This window comes from Ranitomeya variabilis, chromosome 6 (genome assembly GCF_051348905.1).
Source record: "Ranitomeya variabilis isolate aRanVar5 chromosome 6, aRanVar5.hap1, whole genome shotgun sequence".
Lineage (NCBI taxonomy): Eukaryota > Metazoa > Chordata > Amphibia > Anura > Dendrobatidae > Ranitomeya > Ranitomeya variabilis.
This window is the reverse complement of record NC_135237.1, coordinates 474,974,464-474,990,249: the sequence shown is the minus strand read 5'-3', so window position 1 is coordinate 474,990,249 and position 15,786 is coordinate 474,974,464. Positions and strand designations below refer to the sequence as shown.

The 15,786-nt window shown below is 43.4% G+C and overlaps 1 protein-coding gene across 2 annotated transcripts in view; it reads right to left on the bottom strand.

Annotated features, from left to right (window-relative positions):
• The window catches only part of ARFGEF1 (ARF guanine nucleotide exchange factor 1), a 153,406-nt gene that overhangs the window by 45,987 nt on the left and 91,633 nt on the right, over positions 1-15,786 (bottom strand). For both annotated transcript variants that reach the window (XR_013217048.1, XM_077270645.1), the window contains exons 14-20: positions 14,477-14,678; positions 12,824-12,935; positions 7,796-8,001; positions 6,331-6,415; positions 2,267-2,438; positions 1,782-1,933; positions 1,538-1,666 (exon numbers count right to left, since the gene is read on the bottom strand). Coding sequence is in view for 1 of the 2 variants with exons in the window: in XM_077270645.1 (XP_077126760.1) it covers positions 1,538-1,666; positions 1,782-1,933; positions 2,267-2,438; positions 6,331-6,415; positions 7,796-8,001; positions 12,824-12,935; positions 14,477-14,678 (1,058 nt within the window). In the remaining variant the exon portion in view is untranslated. The remainder of the gene's footprint in view (positions 1-1,537; positions 1,667-1,781; positions 1,934-2,266; positions 2,439-6,330; positions 6,416-7,795; positions 8,002-12,823; positions 12,936-14,476; positions 14,679-15,786) is intronic.

Sequence of the window (15,786 nt, the reverse complement as noted above, 5' to 3'; positions counted from 1 at the left end):
GAGAAAAGCCGTGTTCACACACACACTCGCATGGGAGAGGCCGAGAGAAAGGCTGTGTTCACACACACACACTCGCATGGGAGAGGCCGCAGAGAAAGGCTGTGTTCACACACACACACTCGCATGGGAGAGGCCGCAGAGAAAAGCCGTGTTCACACACACACACTCGCATGGGAGAGGCCGCAGAGAAAGGCTGTGTTCACACACACACACTCGCATGGGAGAGGCCGCAGAGAAAAGCCGTGTTCACACACACACACTCGCATGGGAGAGGCCGCAGAGAAAGGCTGTGTTCACACACACACACTCGCATGGGAGAGGCCGCACAGAAAGGCCGTGTTCACACACACACTCGCATGGGAGAAGCCACAGAGAAAAGCCGTGTTCACACACACACTCGCATGCATGAGCTTACACTGCAGACCGTTCTCACTTCAGGAACGCAGGAGCAGTCAATCACCAGAGAGGGAGGCAAGGGCATAAGCTAAAAACAGTGGACGGACCGATGCATTCAAGTTCTCAGGAACTACTAGGGTGCTCCAAGGAACCCAATTTGCACATGGCATAAAGTTTTTCTTACTCTCAAGGGAGGTAGCGAAAAGTATGGGCCGTGTGCTCAGTTTAAAATGTAATTTGTCTTATTAAATTCCTTTATTCTTGCGTTTATCAGCTCAACAGCTTTAACATTCATTAATTTAGGAAAAATGCAAAACAAGAGAATTTAAAGGACATACTAGCATGATATGGACCACAACACAGAATTAATCCCCGGCCTAATGTTGTAGAGGTGTCAACAGGTGCTGGTAAAAATGTTAGTGCCTCCCATTACATTCTGACCACAGTGTAAGAAGGGATTAGTTATTAACTCATAGAAATGCTCCGGGAAACATTAACACTGGGAATAAGATATTACAAGGTTAGATGGTTGTGCCCTGTGACATAAGAAAATGATGACTGAAGCTTGGCACTAATACCTACATTGCACAGATAACAGTTTGTTATACCTGGTTCTGGGAGACCGTTATCCGGGTACAGTAATACCTACAGCAAAGAGCTAAATAAAGGGCACAGAACGTGCACGTTACCCCTCCATGTGTAAGAAATAAAGGTGCATACACATATTAGATGCAGCTCCTCTAGAAGCAGAGGGGTCTTCCATGACGAGTTTCCGTGAAGAGTCATGTACCACCGGCAGACCGCGTGGAGGACCCACTGGTCTTTGTTTACTTGTCTTGCAGGATGACATCACGTACATCCAGATGACCCAAGCAGCCAATCACTGGCTTCAGTGGTCATTTACCATACATGTAGCCTTCACCACTGAGGCACGCGACTGGCTTCTCCATTCTCGTGGATGTATGGCACATCCTCTCTATAAGGTTAATGACTGGATTATTGGACCTACCGCGGTAGAGGAATTTAACGGGCAAGTAATAATTTTATTACATTACTTGACGTAAGGTAGTTTTTTTTGTTTTTCTTTATTGCGTTTGGTTTAATGCCCAGAAAATCTTTTTAAGACATTGAGCGCATTTACCTGGATACTGAAGATGCATGCTATCCTTATCGCACAGCGAATTCCCTCCAAACACAGAGAGGCGACTTCAGTGTCATCGCAGTCCTGTAAGCCCACACTGAAAGCCGCAAGAAACGGCGTCCATGCCAGCTGAAGAGAGAATGCACACGTGGGAATTTATTGTCACAGATTTCACTAACCAAGGAAGAAACGAGGAGAACAATGTCAGGTTCCCAAGAGCGATTTACATAGCAGAAAGTCTCACCTTAAACATCGGCCTGACGTGCTCCAGGTGAGTGGCACTGGTGAAGGGCGCCTGGACGTGACTCACTGCCTCCATCAAAGCTTTGGCAGTCTTTGCCATCTGCTCCATTTCTAAGTTATATAATAATCTTCTTTGCTTCTCACTAGCAACACCTGAAATAGGCATCAGATCTTACCACCAAACCATCCACAAAAACATCATTAAATATGGGAACCACTGTGAACACATCACGACATACACCCGGTACACTATTAGGGCAAGTCCCCACATGGCAGATCTGACTGCTTGATATCTATACTTCTGAATGAGGTTTTTTCTAAAGAGAGCACATGGTTTTCTGCAAGCTTCAGTCAGATAAATGGGACAGTAATGAAATTCACAACCATTTGTAAACCTGGAGCTGCCGGCATGGACATCTCGGCTCATGGAAGGTATGGATGGCTGTACGTGTTGAGATCATGTGGGATGCGTTTCTTTTCACTCACTTGGTTTTGAGGATTTGGTTGTGATTGCGAGCTCCTTTGTCTCCTTCATGGAAATTTTCTTTCCTGCAATCTCGTTATAGATAGCAGATAGATACTCTTCAGGAAGATCTTTGCTGTCATTAATACCGCGGTTCATTTTAATATACTGTTCCTTTGTCATTTTATTCTTCACCTACATTACGATAAAGGCCATAAGGTAAAAATGCAAAATAAGTAGCACAAGAAGTCACACAGCCAATATCTATGAGGATTTAGGAAAGGAACCCTGGGCCATATCTCTCAGAGTGAGAGTGCATATGCATCCATACATTACCCTTCATGGCAATAGCGATTATTAAAGTGATCAATTATTAGACTTTAGATGGTGAAAAGCTTGCTTACTAGAGAAGAGCAAATGTGATTGGATAAGATGTTATCTGAGCATGCTCGTGTGCTATTAGAGTATCTTCGTCGTGCTGGAATAATATGTTCGAGCGGCCGCATGTCTCTCGGCTGTTTGACAGCCGCAACACACTCAGCTTTTGCTTGTGCTAGACAATTCCAGCATGTGTTGCAGCTGTCGAATAGCCGTAAAACATGCAACCGCGGGGACTCTAACATAGTATTTGAGAACCCCGAACATACTCTTAGAACCAGATCATGCTCAGATAATACCTTATCAGAGCACAGTTGCTCATCACTATTGCTTACATTTTGCTATTGACAAACCATCCAATGTGTCCTCAAAAGTGTTGAACAGGGCCTATAAAGAATACCACGTGAACTAATAAGCACATGAATGAGACAGTCTCCATCCTCTAAGACTCAGTAGACCCCACACATTGCTTCCTATGTGACTGCTAGACTATGACTGGCAGCAGCGTTCACACAGGACGCAATGTCACCACAGGAGGCAGGAATGCAGGGAGAACGTCACTGAAAGTCTTCTAGAAATAAAATAAATCAGCAGTAGAAGGGAGAATCATGTCTTTACATAATTTCTGATGATTTTTTTGTGAACAGTTGTGTTTTTTTACATTAATTCCGTCTTGCAGGTTTTGCTGCAGACCCATAGGTGATCTGTAGAGAAATCTATAAAGAAATGGCTATGTTGTAACTTTTGACTTACCCATGAATCTCATGGGAAATTTATCAAGAAAGCTGCAATTTATCTGCATAAATTGACATTCTGGGAATAAAAGAATCAAAGTACACCCAAACCGGGATGGTCCTAACCTCGAATACTAAAACCTTACCATTTGTTAAAGCCTGACCTCTTAATACTAGAGGGTAGGACATCCCGATTTGGGTACACCTTGGCGTTGGTGCGATGAGTTTTAGGCTATGTGCACACGATGCAGATTTGGTGCAGAATTTTCTGCACAAAATCTGCACAAAATCTGCATCTTCTGGCAGAAAACGCACCTGCGTTTTTTATGCGTTTTTTATGCGTTTTTAGTGCGTTTTTTTCAGTGCAGTTTTGGTGCAGTTTTTTAGTGCGTTTTTAGTGCGTTTTTAGTGCGTTTTTAGTGCGTTTTTTAATGCTGATTTGTCAGCTTTTTTGTCAGCTTTTTTTTTTTTTCGGTGCCACGTATATAAGTGCCACGTATTTAAGTGCCACGTATTTAAGTGCCACGATATTTCGGTGCCACGTATTTAAGTGCCACGATATTTCGGTGCCACGTATTTAAGTGCCACGTATTTAAGTGCCACGTATTTAAGTGCCACGATATTTCGGTGCCACGTATTTAAGTGCCACGTATTTAAGTGCCACGTATTTAAGCGTCACGATATTTTGGTGCCACGTATTTAAGTGCCACGTATTTCAGTCACGTTTAGGATTAGGGTTGATATTCATAGCCTAGAGAGGGGCCATGGATATTGCCCCCCCCCCCAGCTACAACTACCAGCCCGCAGCCGCCCCAGAAATGGCGCATCTCTAAGATGCGCCAAATCTGGCGCTTAGCCTCTCTCTTCCCACTCCCGTGTAGCGGTGGGATATGGGGTAATAAGGGGTTAACGTCACCGTGACATTGTAAAGTTAGCCCCAGTTAATAATGGAGAGGCGTCTATAAGACGCCTATCCATTATTAACCCCTAAAAAAAAATTGGCGTAGGCTCCCGCCCAATTTTCATGTCCAGAAAGGGAAAGCCAGCGACTGCAGGCTGCTAATTTGTAGCCAGGGAAGGGGTTAATCTTCCCAGGCTATGAATATCAGCCCACAGCTGTCTGCGTGGCCTTACTGGCTATTAAAATAGGAGGACCCCAGAAAAAAAATGACATAGGGTCCCCCTATATTTTATAGCCAGAAAGGCTACGCAGACAGCTGCGGGCTGATATTCATAGCCTAGAGAGGGGCCATGGATATTGGGCCCCCCCCCCCGGCTACAACTACCAGCCCGCAGCCGCCCCAGAAATGGCGCATCTCTAAGATGCGCCAAATCTGGCGCTTAGCCTCTCTCTTCCCACTCCCGTGTAGCGGTGGGATATGGGGTAATGAAGGGGTTAACGTCACCTTGACATTGTAAGGTGACATTAACCCCAGTTAATAATGGAGAGGCGTCTGTAAGACGCCTATCCATTATTAACCCCAAATTACTGAACACAAAAAAAAGACACAGGAAAAAGTATTTTAATATTCTAAATTTTACCATACTTACAAATCCCTTGATGATCTGTAGTCTTTTCCGACGTAGTCCATTAATATCGAGTGCCCCACGACGATCTGCCATGGAGAACAGCCACACCAGGGGATGTGACTGCTCTCCATGGCTGCCAAAACACACTGACAGAAGCTAAAGCTCCTGCAGTGTGCCTGCGCATGCGCGCGAGTTTACCGGCGTTCAATGAACTCCGGGACTCTCGCTTTACGACACTGCTGAAAAATTTTACAGCAGTTCAATTGCCGTAAAGTGAGCTCCCGGAGTTCATTTAGCTCCAGGAAAAGAACGGGCAGCTCCGATACACTGCAGGAGCGATTAACTCCTGCAGTGTATCACCGGAGGACGTCGTGGGACAACCTATTAATGGATTACGACGGAAAAGTTTTGGTTTTTTTTTGGGGAGAAGAATGATCGAGGAAGGTGGCCTTCGGGGACGTATGTGGTGAGTATGTACTACATGTTATGTGTGTGTTTGTGTTTTTAACCCATTGTAGTCAGTCGCCTGACGATGGGACAACTCTCCCATCGTCACATTTCGATGGGAGCAGTAGTCCCATCCGACGAATGACTACAATGAGTCACTACTGACTGACAGACACATAGACACACACACACAGAGACACTATACATACCATTTCTACCATACGCCTCACATCGATCCCCATCCGACTGTACGACTCCATTTTCACTACACTCCGCCCACACACTTCCTCCTTTCCTGACGTCACTTCCGTCTGCTGCGGTTTTGACACCCAAATCCGCATAAAATCTGCAGATGGTATATTACATCTGCAGTTTTTATGCGGATTTGACCCACAGAATGGGAGTCAATGGGTGCAGAAACGCTGCAGTTCTGCACAAAAGAAGTGACATGCACTTCTTTGAAATCTGCAGCGTTTCTGCACGGATTTTTCTGCACCATGTGCACAGCTTTTTTTTTTTTACATTGATTTTCATTGTTCTGTAAATCACAGTGCAGTTCTGCAGCGTTTCTGCTGCAGAAAAAAACGCTGCAGAACTGCACTAAATCTGCATCGTGTGCACATAGCCTTACACTTTTTTCCCCATCAAAAACAGTGTTTACTATGTACCCTGCCTTATTTAGATGCACTATTCCTTTTACTTATTTACTTACAGCAGGGTATATGTCCATTTTGCTTCCATCTTAGGTTTTGTCTGTTTAATGGCCAATGTGAACACGCTCCTATATTTTGCATGCGTACCAACCTAAACTTCAGCTCATTTTTTTCGTTTAAGACTGCGGCTACTTTTTATGCCGTAACTCATGCTCCCACACCCCTGATTGGAGGTATTTTCTGCAAGAGCCGCGTCATGTTTGGGATATATTACTATTGTAATAACTCACCGATCTGCATTATTATTATGTCGTAATTTACAGAAATCAGTTACCAGTCACATACCTGAGGGCTATGAAGATCTGTTGTCAGCATAATGATGGAGTACGCTAGAACGTAAGCCGTGTCAGCGCTGGCAAATAAGGTCTGTCTGTGGAATACAAAGACGTGACATTGAAAACCTAAAACTGCACTTAAAATAAAGGGGGAGATGAAAGGAGACACTGATAAGTAGCAAAAGCCCCCCATACATTTTAGATAGCGATCGGCCGGTTACTATCCTCTCTTGACTCTCCCATACAAAAAAAGCATTCAATTGGTTGAGCTCCTGAGTTCTCAGAGAAAGTCGCTGCCAGTCATCTCTGGCAATGGCTTATGTCTTAGTGAACAAACATGCTAGCAAAGCAGGCACCATCAAATTGGGATCCACTTAAAAAATACTAAGCAAGTATAAAAGAAGAAAAATAAAAAAGCAAATACATAGGAATTGCCTAAAAATGGCCAATTTTATTATTGAAAGATTAAAAAAATAAAAATAAAAACGATGAAAAGGCCACTAGGCCACTAGACCCATAATAAGGAACCACCGGCCCTCCTCTGCCAGATTACAAGGTAGCTTGCAATATAAACTATTCACAATAACAAAGATCTGATCGGTATCTAAAAGGATCTGCAATCCTAAACCGGATATGCCTTGGCCGACAGTCTAATGTGTATAGTGTCCTTAAGTGGTGAAATGAAGGCTCTGAGGACAAATCATGACTCCGTCCTTGCGGTTTGTGTTGTGCACCGGCTATATTTCTCCCTAACGGTAATTATTAGAGGCTCTGATAAGACATCACATAGAGCCGATATGTGCGCTGAGGTTTAATGACACTGAGAGGCTATAAATCACACGTGACATTAGTGAGTTAGGGAGGACGGCAGCTCGTATCGGCCGCACTGACTACATCCATGTACTTTATCCTACAGTAATGGTGCCAGGCGGTGTAGTCCAGTAACGTCGGTCATACCAAGCCAAACAATGGTCACATTGTCTCAAGCCGCTGACCCTGCGCCACTGCAGACCCCACCTTATATATTTTCTTTTACTTTTCAGTAGACAATTGCTTCCTTTCAAAAGGAATCGTTAGAAAGCAACCTATTAGTACATCTATTTAACCCATTAGGGACACTCACATAAACAATTAGTATTCGGTCGAGAATGTGTAGAAATGCGAGCAAGGATTCCGAACAAAATCAATGGAAGATGGAGTACACAAGGATGTCAGCACATTGGATTAATTCCACATGAAGTTTACTCTGTGTAACGTACCTTTATAGATGCAGCCATCTTTGGCCATAAAGGAGTATTCACAACTTGGAATTTATGGCATGGCCACAATAAGGCAACCTCTGGAACCCACACAGTATGGAGGCTCTCCTACTGAGGTGGCATAACAACATGCTCACTTTTCTCTATAGGTCTCAGATTATTAACCTGACCCAGTAAAATCGATTTGCGCCATCTCTAAAGAATAGTGTAGCTTACCCCTGATTGCACTCCAGGTATCGAGCGGCAAACTTCTCCATAAGTCGGTCAATTTTTTGGGCTTCACCAGGAAGGCGGAATCCTTCCAGAAACATTCTGAGGGCAGACACAAAGTCCTTCCCCAAAAAGTCATGCTGGTCCACATATGCGTACATGACTTCTTTGTTAAATTTATCATTGTCTCCTAGGAACTCTCCAACCTGAGTCTGTAACAGAAAACAAAGAGCAAATGAAAACCAAAGTCCAAGATCGGTGATCTATTCCAAAGCCAGACACAAGTTCCTGCAAGGAAAGGAGTTATACTGTCTTCAGAGGCAGATTCTCACAAAGTATCTGATCTAGTTTTAGTGAATTCCTATTTAATATGGACCCTAATCTATTAGCCAGGAGCGAGACCCTCGCTCTGCAGGTCCTTCCATCCGTCAGATCAATACCTTTACCATTAATCCTGGGCTGGCACTGTAAGGAACATGAACAGTTACTGAGCCCCCCACATAGCACAGCTCACTGTAGAGGTTGTCAGACGCGGCATATGGTGTCAGAAGACTATTGGTGGATGACTCTCTAAAATGGAAGGGTTTGCAATGGTGGAATGTGATAGCACCCTTAGGAAGGATCAGAGACCCTGATTCCAGCAATGTGTCACTTAGTTTCCTGGGTGCAGCTGTTATGATGGAGTCACAATTTTCTGTGCAGCAGATCAGTTGTTGAGCTGTGTATAACCCCGCTGCACCACAGCTTTCTGTGTACATTGTATAGTGACAGTGAGCAGCTAATCAGTGCTGGAGGTGTGGTGGGACTAGGAGGCACAAGGACAGTTGTCCTATAGTGATAATTTCATACTAATCAAACTCACCTCCCGTGCCGATGCTGCTCCATCAGTGTCAGCACTCGAGTTCCCGGGCTCACCTGAGGTTGCGATGTCACGTGAGACCTGCGCCCAATCAGCAATGCAGTCACTGTCCCCTCCTCCAGATGAAGAAGTAATCAAGACTGAGTTAACGGTGCGCCGCAGCCTTCACGTCCTCTTGATTACTCTAGGCAAAGCGTCACCAGCGCTGAGAGGGCAAAGGACTCACATGACATAACGTCACGTGAGCTCCTGGAAGGCGAGTGCTCACACCCCGAGAACGGCAGCAGCACAGGAGGAGAGTATAGGCATTTTTATTTTAACAGGGGCAAACGTTCAGATTGAGAAGGGGCTGTCCTAGTAGTGGACAACCCCTTTAATAGGTGATAAGTTCTTATCACATGCTTGAAGTTGTCCACTACTTTTACATTGTCCTTTTCTTAGGATAGGGCATCGATGTCTGATTGGCCGGGGTCCATCACTCGACAACCCCGCCAGTCAGCTGTTATCGGTGCCGGAGGCGGCCGCCGGCTGGAAGTACTTACTTGTGGAGCTCGGCCATCTATTTGTAGTAGGCAGGGCTTGTTACTGCACAACTGCCTCCTATTGAATAGGATGTGCATGTGTAGTATCCTGCGGAGGCCACTATAAGTAGACGGCCATACTCCACAAGTACTTCCGGCCGACAGCCAACACCGCTGGCACCAATAACAGCTGATCGTCGAGGGTGCCGAGTACCAGAACCCCGGCTGATCAGACATTGATGACCTATCCTGAGTAGTGGACAACCTCGTTAATCACTGAGGGGCAGGGGTTGGATCAAAGGCCAATTTCCAAGTTGAGGGGCACTGGAGTCCATTATTTCGTTGGAGTGATGAACCCACATACACAGCACAGCTTCATCCATTCATTGTCTGACTATTAACAGCATTATTACCTTATAGCTTTTTACCTGTCCTGTTGACAGACTTTTATATAGCATAGTAATCCCCCCCCACAAAAAAAAAGCAAAAGAAAAGCAAAATTTAAAATAATAATAAAAAACAAATCATATTTGTTAATTTGCAAGACTTTCTGCAAGTTTTAAATTAGTGCTGTAGAAATGTAGCAGAGGAGATGCTCCAGCTCGTAGTTTTCTCCATCATGACTTGGAACATCTGCTGGGTGTGAGGTTGTGCTAATCTGGGTGTGAGGCTTAAATCACCAGCTTCACTGCTAATGAGAGAACTGAAGAAAAAATGCCAAGTTTTTTTTTTACTTAGAAGCCCAAACGTGGCAAGATTATTGCGTGCTGGAAATACACGCTAATACAAAGTCTAAAAATCTCACTCCCTTACAACAGAATAGATCACACATTTTAGGACGTAGGATGGAAATATAAATCTACAACAAGCCCTAAGTCATAAGAAATTTTTTGGCTTTTTTCCTAATTGAATTCAATGGAGAAAAATACAACTGGAATATCAGAAACATGTTTCCCATAACTTGTCTAACATGGGCACCACCCGGGTCCTCCAGATCTCTGCGTCACTTTGTCTTTCTTGGTGTTTTTTGAATAAATATGGAACATTACACCTTCATCTCAATATCAACATCACGTCTCATCCTTTAGAGATATTTCCCAACCCATTCAACCTTTTTGGCTTTGGGCAACCCTGGCAAAAAAAATAGATACAATTACCCTGATACACAGTGAGACTATTCAATTTTTATTCATTGGTATTTAGCTTTTGTAGACCGATTTTTTAATATAGGGGCAATACCAGAGGTATATTGAGATTTGGAGTGTTTTTTTTCTGTCTTTTATAGACATGAGTGAATATTTTCGGCTCCATCCTTATTCGGCAAGCTATAGCGCTTACCGAAGAAGCTGCAGCGGGAACCCGGATACCTGGAGCGCTCCCGATAATCAGTTGTCCGGCGCCGCCGCTGCATGTGGCACGGCTGTGTGACAGTCACAAACCATGGAGAGCCTGTGTGCTGTGACTGTCACACAGCCGCGACACATGCAGCAGCGGCGCCGGATGCGGTAAGCGCTATAGCTTGCCGAATAAGGAGGGAGACAAAGATATTCGCTTATGTCTTGTCTTTTACCCAGGAGGCTTTTTAGTGTATGCATTAAAAGTTATGTTTTATTATATCTACAGTTCAGATTTATCTATTATATATATATATCTAATTTTAAGGGTAGGTTAATTTAACATTGAGAGATAGAATATCAAAAATAAAATCTAGAAAATCACATTGTAAAAATTATATAAATGTATTTGCACTTTACAGTGAGAAATAAGTATTTGATCCCTCTGGCAAACAAGACTTAATACTTGGTGGCAAAACCCTTGTTGGCAAGTATAGCAGTGACGTTTTTTGTAGTTGATGATGAGGTTTGCGCACATGTCAGGAGGAATTTTAGTCCACTCCTCTTTGCAGATTATCTCTAAATCATTAAGATTTTGAGGCTGTCATTTGGCAACTCGGGAGCTTCATCTCCCTCCATAAGTTTTCTATGGGATTAAGGTCTGGAGACTGGCTAGGCCACTCCATGACCTTAATGTGCTTCTTTTTGAGCCACTCCTTTGTTGCCTTGGCTGTATGTTTTGGGTCATTGTTATTATTATTATTATTTATTTATATAGCACCATTGATTCCATGGTGCTGTACATGAGAAGGGGGTTACATATAAATTACAGTAAACAAACTAGCAATAACAGACTGATACAGAGGGGAGAGGACCCTGCTCTTGCGGACTTACATTCTACAGGATTATAGGGAAGGAGACAATAGGTTGAGGGTTGCTGCAGCTCATGCTGGAAGACCGAGCCATGACTCATTTTTAATGTCCTGGAGGAGGGAAGGAGGTTGTCACTCAGGATTTTACGGTACATGGCTCCATCCATTCTGCCACTTATGTGGTTAAGTAGTCCTATGTCCTTAGTAGAGAAACACCCCAAAACATGTTTCCACCTCCATGCTTGACAGTGATGATGGTGTTCTTTGGGTCATAGGCAGCATTTCTCTTCCTCCAAACACGGTGAGTTGAGTTAATGCCAAAGAGCTCAATTCTTTTCTCCTCTAACCACAAAACCCACTCACTCACAGAATCATCCAGGTGTTCATTGGCAAACTTCAGACGGGCCTGCACATGTGTCTTCTTGAGCAGGGGGACCTTGCGGGCACTGAAGGATTTTAAACCTTTACGGTATAATGTGTTACCAATGGTTTTCTTGATGACTGTGGTCCCAGCTGCCTTGAGATCATTAATAGGTTCCCCCGTGTAGTTTTAGGCTGATCTCTCACCTTCCTCCTGATCAAGGATACCCCTTGAGGTGAGATTTTGCATGGTGCCCTAGATCGACGTCGATTGACAGACATTTTGTATTTCTTCCATTTTCTTACTATTGCACCAACAGCTGTCTCCTTCTCACCCAGCGCCTTACTTATGGCTTTGTAGCCCATTCCAGCTTTGTGCAGGTCTATGATCTTGTCCCGGACAGCCTTAGAAAGCTCTTTGGTCTTGCCCACGTTGTAGAGGTTAGAGTCTGACTGATTAATTGAGTGACTATGTAAGACGTCTTTAATGCAGGTTAGGAGCGTCTAACTGGTCGGTAGGAGCCAGAACTCTTAATGGTTGGTAGGGGATGAAATACTTATTTCTCACTGCAAGATGCAAATAACTTTATATAATTTATACAATGTGATTTTCTGGATTTTATTTTTGACATTCTATCCCTCAATGTTAGCCTATCCTTAAAATTATAAACTATTTATGTCTTTGTCAGTGGGCAATCTTACAAAATATACATAGCGCACCTAAATCAATAAAGGTAAAAAAAATATATATATATTCACCTGGCATTGGATGCTTCAGAGCAGCCAAGTATTTGCCCGCTCTCATGCAGAAGGACGCGGGTGGCATGATAACAACATCAGGGCGTTGAGCAGGAGACTGAATTTGGCATCGTACAGATCACTGCTTTATTCAATTATGTCCGTACTTTACAGAGGATGATGCAATGGAATAAATCAGCGGTGCTGAGCTCCCACCACCATGTTTAGCACACTCCAGTTTGCTGCCGCACCCCGATTAGATGACAATGTAGTGGGCTAACACTATCAGAAACCATTTAGTTGAGTAACACACAATTCCAAAACACATCTGATTAAAAGGAAAGTCTTACAGAATCCAAGCGCTCCTCCTGATGCAGGAACTGGGCAATATCCTCGGGGGTATTACCCAGCATCCCTTGCTCTTGCAAATATTGGATTCCTCTTTTTGGTTTCTTGTTAAATCTGTAAAATGAATAAGAAAGGAGAAGCTGACATCCATACAATAAAGTCAGACTGGGCTGCAAATAACACATCTATACTTCAAAGATCAGGCGCAATCAGTCTGAGACATAGGCAAAATTGTAAGTCAATGTCTCTGAACCGTAAATCTCCGGGAACATAACTCGAAGAAAACCGAATGTGAAGACAAGCTGTATAGTTCAGCTCCAGAGCAGCGTGCGCCGTGCACTCAGCTAGATGACATTAAATCAAGGGCCTCATTCCAGCCATCAAGGAGATCAAGCACTGCCAGGCTTTTAGTCCTCGTTTGTAGGCGATGTCGTATCTTGTTGCTTGGATACAGCTGACTTTTTCTTTTTTTTTTTTTTTTTAGTAAAAACTACCCCCGACCTCTATCCAGGATCTTTTGAAGTAGTTATCTGTAATTCCAAAGTGAGACATTCACTTTCCATCTGTACCAATCTGTTACTAAATAGACTTCACAGATAAAACTTTGGTGAAATTCATCATGACGGTGAAGAACCAGCAGCACAGAGGTGAATACACAATATAAAAATGGACGAAGGAAAGGTCTGTCACATAAAGACTCAAAACCAAGATACCTATTAAAGAATGTACAGGACAGAGCAGGTGGAATCGCTTTCATCTGGCACCCCAGCACACAGCCGAGGCCTCCTAATCATGACTGGTGCTTTATCCCCAGTACTGTGCATAGGCAGTCAAAAATCAAGGACTTGACTGTGCTTGCACCAGTTAATAAACAGACAATTCATGAAAAGTACTGCAAGAGATAAAAGTAGTGTCCTGGGGGCAAGGGGTTTCACATTGTGCTTTTTCAGGTGCGCACCACTCCCCATCCTCCGAGCTTCCTGCTTGTTGGGGATAAGGGGTAGGAAACCTGCAGCACACCAGCTGTCACACTACGATTCCTCCTATCGCACAGGCCTGCCAATGGCAATGGCTACACTAGAAGCAGCTTCTTCTCACCGGTACTGGACACCAGGGGAGGCCATAAGGAGTATGAATATGGAAAACATGATGTTTTAGAGTAAATTGATATTTAGATCTAATAAATGTAAAGTAATATTTGCAGACTCTCTGCAGTGTACATTCACCAAATGTGATAGACCTATAGGGCCCAGTTTACCAGGGGGAGGCCAGAAAAGTGTCCTCTAGGCCACCGTCTGGTCTGTATAAAGCCCAAGTTTCTGCAGTGTGAAAGGAATCGGTGAAAACTTTTTAGGATCTGTTCCCAACTAAACTCTGGCACCGTACATGTTATTAACATGAAGAGGAACTTAAAAGCTGCAGTAATCTATGGCAATAAGAAAAAGGTTAATATACTGTATGTGCATCTTCCCTCCCTGGATAAAAGCAGACACCCCCCAAGTCCGCAGTTCATTCATTGCTAACAAATTAGATTAAAGAAAGACATATTTTGCTTTATGTTTAGCTGCCAAGAAAACGAGCCATTAACAATCACTGCCAGAAATGAAAAGAATAAAATGCGCGCAGCGAGATCACTTTCCGCCAGTGCCACTCACAAATCTATGCCTTGCTCTATAATTTCTTTCTGCTGTTTCAAGACTTCGAACTGCTCGGGATTATCGGTGCCAGACATCTGGGTGCTGTAGCTGCCGATGCCTGAAGAAGTGGTGGAATCCAGCGAGTTCAGGCTCCCGTATCGATTGATGGTCTCTGGGTGTTTGCTCTCGTTTGTTTCTTGCTCGATGGGTTTCTCCTGACCTGTTACACGAAGAGAATAAAATAGATTACAAAAAAAAAAAACATATCGCCACTGAATGCCACAAACAATGTGAGCGTGACACAACTTGAACTTGAGAAGGATCCAAACCTGATAGATGGTTGGGAGCAAATTGCAAATTACAAGAGACACAGACTGTTGCAGCAAAGAGTTTTAGGTCATAGAAGTCCCAAACGAAAACATGTAACAGCCAGATAAATAGACAAACCGCACACATTTTTGGAGCTGCTGTATAATGATAGCCTAGATATAGGACATTAAAATTGTGGAATTCTTCCACATTAACAGACATAAAATGACACTGAAGAGTAATCAGATTGGTAGAGAATGTTTTTGCAGAAAATATATATCCAGCACTGAACTCGAGGTTCAATTAAAAAATATTGCTGTATATTATTAAATAGAACGAAAATCTCACAATACAAAAATGGAAAAAAATACAAGTGTATGGATTGTTGGGAGTTTCAAACCCTTGTCCCTGGTTTCTCAATCCCAACTACATGCTCCGGGACCGGTTGCTCCATTGCCTGCACCACTTGACTCATTAAATCGGGAATTCTGTCTCATAACATAGCGCTTTTTACTGCTGGGGCTTTCCGGGATTTCAGTGATAGCCAGCAGATTGCCAAAAGGTCTGCATTTAGAAAAGGTTAAGCTTGCAGGGTCAAGAAAGCTACTTCTCTCATCTACATGTAAATTCCGCCACATTTTTATTTGGTCAATGACAAGTTTTTATCTCATTTAATCTTGGATTATTATTTTTTTTTTTTATTGTAGTCTTGCAACCAAGACATTGTCCTTCTGGAACGTGAAGGCTTTGTGCACATCATGTCACGATCATTCCATCAACCAAACAAAACGTGATAACTACCCAATCATGATAATCATCCTCTGACCTAAACCCAATATATGTGACCAGGTAAATGGAGCCCCACTTACACATTTAGTGTATGCAAGAAATGTAGGGCTCAAAATGTGATGTGACCGAACAGATCACTGATGACCTGTCCTCCACCAGGAGACTGGTGACTTCACCTCCAGACCCTGCACAGAAGAGATGATTTGCGCTGCCATTCTCTAGTACAGGCA